The 9,269-nt window shown below is 41.5% G+C and overlaps 1 protein-coding gene across 1 annotated transcript in view; it reads left to right on the top strand.

Moving 5' to 3' along the window:
• LOC105530243 (contactin-associated protein-like 2) overlaps nucleotides 1–6,920 on the top strand; it is a gene marked incomplete at its 5' end in the record, with an annotated part of 1,172,010 nt that extends 1,165,090 nt beyond the window's left edge. The window contains one exon of the mRNA XM_011967648.1: nucleotides 6,717–6,920. Coding sequence (XP_011823038.1) covers nucleotides 6,717–6,898 — 182 coding nt within the window. The remainder of the gene's footprint in view (nucleotides 1–6,716) is intronic.
• Between the last annotated feature and the right edge of the window lie 2,349 nt (nucleotides 6,921–9,269).

The following is a 9,269-nucleotide window of genomic DNA, read 5'->3' on the forward strand; positions in this document are numbered from 1 at the left end:
TGAAATTAAAACACAATGACAGTATTGCAAATAAAGCTGAGGAAATGTCCAAAGAAGTAGAACACAAAGGAAAAAGATCAAAATTAGGAACAAAATTAGCAAAAAAAAAAAAAAAATTCTAACATAAATAGGTGTTTGAGAAAAGGGATCAGAGAAATTATTAAAGTCTCAGACCTGATATGGGAGAAAAATCTATATCAAGGCAGTCATGAAGTTCCAGTTAAAAGAGTTAAAGATCCTAAAAGTTTCCACAGAGGAAAAAAATGTAGGTTGCATATAAGGCTTCGTAAACAGAAAGCAGTTGCTTTCTCATTGGCGACCCTGACAACCTGACAATTTTCTTTCTGGAGTTTCTCAATTAAGCGTGGAAGTAGAATAATGACTCATCAGAGGAACATGGGTTTAGAAAGTTAACCTTGAGTATCTCTTTTTTTCAAGGAGCTACCTGAGAATGTGTTTCAGGAAAATGAGGGTGTAGACCTAGGAAGCGGATGTCATGAGATCCTGAAACTTGGGGAGGTAATACCAGAGTGGCAAAAGGAAGTCCCTGCACTAATGGCAGAGGGAGGTCCCAGGACAAGGGCTGAGCAGTAACCCTGAGAAGAACCTGTCCAGGTGGGAACAGAGAAAAGAGAGCCGTAGAAGATGCCTCCAGAGGACAAAAATGTGACTGCAGATGGCCTGATGTGTGCAATGTTGGAAACTTTTTGAGAAGAATTTTACTGCTGTGTTAGAGAATCTGGAGAGAATTCATGGCAGATACATAGAAAAATAAGCAAATGAAAAAAGTAGTTATTGATTTTAAAGAAACAAAATACAAGAAAATACAATTGCAACAAAATAAACAAGAAAATACGATTACATACACACAAAATGCAAGAAAATACCATTTAAAGAAAATACAATTAGATTTTACTATTTGGCTTTTAAATAATATTACATAGTCCAAAAATGTGAATACTGTACTGAATTTATTTTTTTATTATTATTATAGAGATAGTGTCTTACTGTTGTCCAGGTTGAAATGCAGTGATATGACCACAGTTCACTGCAACCTCGAACTCCTGGGCACAAGGGATCCTCCTGCTTCTGCCTCTCAAGTAGCTAGAACTACACCATTATATGCAGCTATTTTTGTTTTTTTTAAGAGAGAGGATCTCACTGTGTTGCCCAGGCTGGTCTTGAACTCCTGACGTCAAGCAATCCTCCCACTTCAGCCTCCCCAGTCACTGAAATTACAGGTGTGAGACGCCATGCCAAACTTGAATTTCAATATAACCAAAAATCTGTGATTTGGCTATTTGGGGAGAATATAGAGAAAGGGGCTAGGGAAGCAGGCTTATAAAAGTGCTAAAGTCTCATCTTATATTCAGGAAAATCAGTAGAGAATTTCTAAAAAGTACAAATTAATAAGTAGCTCCAGTGGTTTTTTGTTTTGTTTTGTTTTGTTTTGTTTTGTTTTGTTTTTTAATACAGCTATTTAATTGAAAGAGTTACAAGTATTAGAAGGCGTCTCTAAGGAATTGGGAGGGGGCGGGAAGCAGGGAACTGCTTTTTGCTTTAGTCCTAACACCACTAGACCTTTATAAGTATGTACATGTAATACTTTAATACTTTATGAGAAACAAAAATTAAGTTTAAAATGAAATGCTGCCCATCAGAAATAAGCTCAGAAAGTTTGAAGTTTGAATCCCATACTATCTTAGTCTGTTCTTGCACTGCTGTAAAAAAAAAATACTTAAGACTGGGTAATTTATAAAGAAAAGAGGTTTAATTGGCTCACAGCTCCACAGGCTGTACAGGAAGCATGATGCTGGCACCTGCTGGGCTTCTGGGGAGGCCTCAGGAAACTTACAATTATGACAGAAGGCAAAGGGGACGTACACATACCCTGTGGATGGAGCAGGAGCAAGAGAGAGACGGGAAGGTGCTGCACACTTTAAACAACCACATCTCATAAGCACTCACTCACTATCACAAAGAGAGCACCAAGGGCAATGGTGCTAAACTATTCATGAGAAACCGCCCCCAGGATCCAATCACCTCCCACCAGGCCCCACAACATTGGGGATTACAATTAGATGTGAGATTTGGGTGGGAACACAGATTTAAATCATATCCAATCCAAATAATCATTGGTCAGATTGAAGTAAGTGGCTGCTATGGAATTTGGGTGAAGATATGATATTGCATTTTCTATTGATGCTTAATTGGGGTTCAAAATGATGACGGAGACCAGCAAGCCTGCTTTGCAGGCCCAGCCCCCTCTCCTGTACTAGCTAGAGGTACCTCCCTGGTTCCTTTTGCCACATGTGATGAGCCCTGGCTTTGCCTAATGTGTAGTTACAAAGCTTCTCATGTGACTGACTCACTTCCAAGCTTGCAGAGCCCTCAGTGTCATCTTGATCATTCTGTAAAGCTTTTGACTCCAGCCCCAGGCTGAGTCTCCAGTCCCTCTCTACCTGCCTCATTATTCTGTTACTGTTGATTGACCCTTCCAGTCTCAGACACTAATTTCTGTTTTATTTCACAACTTTCACATCTTCCTTCTCAGTTTCCAGCCTTGCCCCCTCCACTTATCCGTGTTGGCCTGGTCCCTGCCACCTTCTTTGGCACTGTCTTTGCCATACAGTGAATCTCTTATTCCCAGCTTGGCATTCTCACCCATTGTCAGTTTACCCTCCATAGCACTGACCTTGGTAGCAAGTACAAATTGCAGCGATTTCAATAACCTTAAGGTTATGATACCATCAGTCTTGCAAATGCATGGCATTGTTCAATGAAGTCTATAAGGAGTTACAGAAATAAAGTCATGGATAAGGAGAATTATGGTGTGCTAGTGGAAGCAGTATCCAGTTATCAGTAGGTGCTAAAGCAGCCTTAGCTTTTATTTATATTTATTTAGCATCTTTAATACCCAGGTTACCATAAAGAACATTCTGTCTCATGAGGACTTTGTAAAAGGAGTGAAAATGGATATAAATGAGAGGGGCTATGAGTCACTTATCTATTGATTGAATAATTATTTATGAGTACTGACTATATTCTGAGGCTGAAGATTACAGAGAGGAAATGTTTTCATGCCAGCTTTCATGGAGTGTATGATCAGTTGGGAGCAGTATCAACAAACAATAATCATGCTGGAAGCTCTTTGCATCCAGAAGCGCTATAAGCATTGGAAAAACACTCACATCATCTTGTCATAATAAAAAATCCCAGAGATTGGGCAAGAGATTCCTCAGAACAGGACTCAGAGATGGTTACCATGGGCTGGAGCAGAAGCATCCACGATTTATTACTTGTACCCCACTCACTGAAAGCCTTTAAGCCCACATCCCATCGAGCTTGTTTACTTATAAATTCCATCCATGTACCACTGTATTTATATAGTGTACATTACAAAGTATAACGAAAATCGATATTAAAGGATAGCACTTTTAAAATAAATAAAAACAGAAGTTCTAACACCATCTGCCTGACCCCAGTGATCACCCTCAGCACCTCCTGAGCACACACCCCTACTTTCCTACCATCAATCTAATCCAGAGTGGAGTCCTCACTGTTGCTGCTGAAGAATCTGAATTTAACAAGCTCATCCAGAGATCTGAGATAACTCACACCTGACAACTCCAAAGGCATCATATGATAATCCAGATGTTCCCAGGATAGTGGGAAAAACCATTTGTACAAGGCATGACTTCCCTGTGAATGAGTCTATTCAAGAGATCAAATTAGATTGAAGTTGCTTAGTGAGCATAGAATTAGAATAAATGGAATTGTGGTCTATAGAGATATTTCATCACACTTGAGTAACTGATGGAGCTACCTTTCTCCTCTCTGCGGATATTTCTGTCTGAATAACCAGTGCTGGGCCTCAAATAAATACTGACATGTTTTACTTTTAGCTTTCCTTTTTCTAGAATCATTTTAGACAACTGCCCTTCTGTGAATACATCACCACCTCAGAAAATAAGAAGGCACTTGATTGGATTGAAATTTTAAAATGTTAATTGCTTTCATGTCCTGGGGATACAGCCTAAGGAGACAGAATTGCTTTGCTGAAGGCTGAAGTCTGGCTGGGGACTTTGATCTCTGCAGGCTCTGGGGTCCTTAAAGGGCTCTCATCCAATTAGGATGAGCTGAATCCTTCTGGCCCTGGGCCTCATCTTTATTCCCTCCCAGCTTCAGGACTCTGATGAGCGAGAGCGTTGGTTTAGGTTTTCTCACAGAGGTGCACCTGAGCGCCTCTTGCTGTGTAGTAAGCCAGATGTTCAGGCGGAAGGAAGGCTTACCCTTGATAAATAGCAACTTGAGCTTTATAAAGCGCCTTTCTGTTCCTGTAACCAGTAGCCTACACTACATCATACAATATTCTCCTCCCTAAGAAGGAAGTAGCCTATTTACCTATTTTCTCCTACTGAAATCTATGATTTTATAGTTTGTTTAAAAAAAAAATAGCGGCTGGGTATGGTGGCTCATGCCTGTAATCCCAGCACTTTGGGAGGCTGAGGCAGGTGGATCACCTGAGGTCAGGAGTTCAAGACCAGCCTGACCAATATGGTGAAACCCCATCTCTACTAAAAATATAAAAATTAGCCTGCCGTGGTGGTGCATGCCTGTAATCCCAGCTACTCAGGAGGCTGAGACAGGAGAATCGCTTGAACCTGGGAGGCAGAGCTTGCAGTGAGCCCAGATTGCGCCACCGCACTCCATCCTGGGCGACAGAGCGAGACTCCCTCCGAAAAAAAAAAAAAAAAAAAATGCTTAAGACTGCACTAAGAACAGGAACACATTAAGAACAGTTTTTACCCTAATTAAGATATTTACAAACATATTTTGCACTAGTTTTCTGTTTATGTATTGCCTGCGACAGTAATTAATAGGGATGCCATTGGCTGAGACAGCTTCAGAGCCCTGGATACCTAGGGAAGCAAGTCAAACCCTCTCATTGTAAATACTGAAACAAAGCTAAGCTTATCAGCAATCAGACCACCACCTAACCTCTAACTAAAGACTTTCCGCATTAACCAATCAAACGGTTTCTTTGTCTTGCGTCCACAAACACATTTCTCTGTCTCCAACCCCGCACCCCAGGAGACAACTTGGATTCTGGTACTGCCCAATTCACGAATCACTGAATGTCCAAATAAACATGATAAGATTTTAATATGCCGAAATTTATATTTTAACATGCCTGGGGTCTTATCTAGATGTTGCTATATTCTAGATATTTCTAAAAACAAAAACAAACAGCATTAATTAAATAAGACCATATATTACTATTTCATGATTTAAAACTATGACTTAAGCATGGCAGAACCAACACAAAGTAACTTTTATTTGAAAATAATAGCTTAATTTAATATTGCGTATGTGTATAATTTGCATAAAAGGAAGGAAAAATATCATTTGTGTATGAATAGAAACTAACGGAATGCACTTAGTTGATTCGTTGTGCCTTTTGGAGAAAAGATATAGCAAATACTGTGTTTTTAAAAAAGCGTACATTTGGGGTTTAGTATTAGAGCTAAAGGCTTTAGTAACTGATTTAAATCACGCCCATATATTTTAGTCTTTAGCTGTGATAGTAAATGTACTCAGACATGTGCACATTAAAAAGGAATTTCTCCCCTGGAGATGAAGTTGAGAGCCAACTCTTGATCCCATATTAAATTCTTGGTCCATCTGTCCTAATGGAATCCGAATAACGCGGTTTGGTGTTTTTATTGCATCCTGTGAGCTGCTTTTCTCCTGGAAACACTGGCCGCTCTGTCAGGCAATGAGTGGGGAGAGGCAGCTGGTACAATCACATCTTCTCCAAGAGCTCAAGGATAGAGGCTGACTGAGAGCCATTTGGTGGGCTCACTCCTCATCCCCATATCATACAACAACCCCACAGGCCAGAGCCTCACCTGCAGTCCCCAGGAGGAAGTAGGAAGGGAAGAGAAGGCAGCTTGCCTCTGGGAGTCTGGCGCAGGAGAGGTGAGGAAACTGCCCTAGCCTAGCCTGGTCACTTCTGCCTTCTTCCTGGCTCCTCATCTCCTCTGGGCTCGTCAGTTGTATTCCTGAAGCACCTGCCCCAGGTGTCTGGGGGGCCGTTGACGCGGGAGTAGGTGCTGGCTCTTCCAAGGCAGAGGTGGATGAAAAGCGAGAGCAAAATACCAAAAACTTTGTTCTTATTTTGTCATCCTGAGGTCTATCTCAGATGATGTTTGCACCAGACCAAAGCCACCAGGACATATGCAGGAGTTCAAAACAGCCCCCAGCCAGCCACACAGTAACCCCAGGAACTTCCCCCAATTGTTACATCTATTGGCATTTACTTCTTAGAGTCCCATAGGAATCCTTGGTAGGAACCCCAACTATATCAATCTTTATTATTATATAATTATAAAATATTGTTTATTATAAATATTATAAAATATGTGATTGTATAATTTATAGAAATTCTATATTAATATTTAATTGTATATAGATTGTGTATATTAATATTTTAAATATCTTTATACATAAATGAATATTATATAGACACACATATAACTTTTGGAAAGTCAAAAATATATTCATGGGGGTTTGGTCCAATGTTGTTCAACAGGATGAGAGAAAATAATGACTATTGCTAATGGTACTCATTAAACTCAAGAAATGGGTATCTGTTACATGACTAGGCTGATCAGGGTGTGAGTTAACCTGATTTTTTTGTTCTCTTCCCACAGGGAATTACTGGAATGCCGCCTCTTTCCCAAACCCATCCTCCTACCTGCATTTCTCTACCTTCCAAGGGGAAACTAGCGCTGACATTTCTTTCTACTTCAAAACATTGACCCCCTGGGGAGTGTTTCTTGAAAATATGGGAAAGGAAGATTTCATCAAGCTGGAGCTGAAGTGTGAGTATTAAGTTCCTTGTCAACTCATGGCGAGCCACTTTCGTCACCTCAGGGTGGTCCGGGCCCTGATTTTGATTCAAACGAGAAAGGTTTCCTTTGTTCCAACAGCAGGACTAGAGGGGGACACACAAGCCTGAGTGTGGGCCCCAACCTCAGTCCCTGTCCTTGGGATGCTCTCAGCGAAGCAGGCGTATCCAGATTCTCAAGCAGTTATTCAAGAAGACGAGAGAGAACACACTGCCCTCAGAATGTGGGAGAGGAAGGTTTATTTACAGCTTCATGTCTTGTGTGGCTCTTTTCCAAAGAGACGGGGTCAAAAGTAGACGAGGGGTGTGTGCCTTGACCTGAGGAGCAGGGAGTGAGGGAAATCGTGTCAAGGAAGACAGGAATGATAACTAGTGACATCCGCATGAGTTCAGGAGGCTGCAGAGACCACAGGACTGGGTGATTCCATGACACAGAGTCTGCAGGTTTCCTAAAGAGGACCCACACCAGCACACCCTCTACAAGTGAGTTCTGGATGTCATGTACTTAGCCAAAGATACAGAGACAAAAGAGGCAGAGGTAGAGAGGATGCTGCTTAGCTCAGCTCACCAGCCTGGGAGCAAACACCATAAGGGGGCATTCAGGCTTGGGAGCTCCGTCGGTGGAAGGTGGGGATTCGCTACACAAGACTTCAGTGCAATGCTTGCCCTACCTGGACCCTTTAATCATCAGGGCCCCAATTCAGCTTTTGGAAGTTACAGTCCCCTGACTTCTAGGCTAGTTGATTATTTGCAAATGTTGAACTCCATTGGCTGTGAGAGTCAGGGAGACCACAGATCAACCACAAGGACGAGGCCAGGCTATGTCCCCTGTCCCTTTGCAAAACCTCAGCCTTACACTCAGCATATCAAAAAGTCTCCCTTCCCCAAGTCTGTCCCCTTTAACTGACTGCTTATGTTCCTGGGTCTTTTCTGAGATTAATCCCAAATCCATTTCCCATTTCTGCTGAAGTGCTGTTGGATTCACAGTAGCATTCTCAGGTTCAATTCCACACCGTCAGGTAAATTGCTTAATCTCTTTGAATCCTAATTTTCGGATTTATAAAAAAGAAATGCTAATTTGTGGAGTTGTGAGAATAGAATTTAGATATTCATAAAGCATTTATTTCAGTGTCTAGTAGTTATTGTAATTAGCATCTTCCAAGGATGCTCATGGCGGGTCTGATCTGAGCCAGGTCTGATTGAAAGGGAGACTGAGGCTATCCTGGTCCTAGAATTAAAATTAATTAATTAACTAAAATCCCCCCTTTACTGAATTACGGATAAGAATAATTGACAGGGGATTCTCGCTTCCCTCAGTTAAAATTAACTAACTGAATCAAACTATTTTCTGACTTCTACATAAGTCGGATCAAACTTTAGAAAGATTTTATGGCCACAAAAGAAAATTACCAGTTCTATATTTGAGTCATTCTGTAAGTTTCTATAAAAGTACTTGAATTCCCCCATCTTTATTTTATGTCCTCATGTTTTCTAAAGCCACGCCTGGGTGGGAAGGAACACAAACCAGATAGAGGGAGAGCAGGTGTTTCTACTCGGCCTTCTAATTTCTTCTTCTTTTCTCTTTTTTTTTTTTTTTTTTGAGACAAGGTCTCACTCTGTCACCCAGGCTGGAGTGCAGTGGTGCAATCATGGTTCACTGCAACCTCTAATTCCCAGGCTCAGGCGATCCTCCCACCTCAGCCTCCCAAGTAGCTGGGACTACAGGTGTGTGGCACCGCACTTGGCTAATTTTTGTGCTTCTTGTCATTGCGGGGTCTTGCCATGTCAGCCAGGCTGGTCTCAAACCCCTGGGCTCAGGCAATGTGCCTGCTTTGACCTCCCAAAGTGCTGGGATTACAGGTATGAGCCACTGCACCAGGCCGCTAATTTCTAATTATGAAAAATCTTTAGAGCTGTCTTCAGAGTTTTCCAGGTCTTTCCACAGTATTAAAACCATGTGGCCCAGGTTGAATTACAGCCTCCTTTTGTCGTTTACCTTCCTTTCACCGTATCCTTTACTCTGGGCCAAAACATGTGAAAGGTTCGAGACACAGATTCGAGCCTCCGATCTTTCCTCAGAGCCCCTGAATCTACTAATAACCAGCAAGGCTGGAAAGACCTTTTCCTGATCCCCAAATGGCGCATATTAGATGCCATCATTATATATCATCTCCATCAGGGTTCAAAGGAGCCTCACGGAAAGGGAGGCAGACTTCTGTACTTAAGACAAACTACAAAGTAAACAAGAAGTGGCACTTTCATGAAGAACATGCAGAAAAAAATGGCCATGTTGGAGATTTGTTGCCGTCTCACCGATCACACTTTTTCTTTTTCTTTTTCTTTTTTTTTTTTTTTT

The sequence above is a fragment of the Mandrillus leucophaeus genome, unplaced genomic scaffold (genome assembly GCF_000951045.1).
Source record: "Mandrillus leucophaeus isolate KB7577 unplaced genomic scaffold, Mleu.le_1.0 Scaffold808, whole genome shotgun sequence".
NCBI lineage: Eukaryota > Metazoa > Chordata > Mammalia > Primates > Cercopithecidae > Mandrillus > Mandrillus leucophaeus.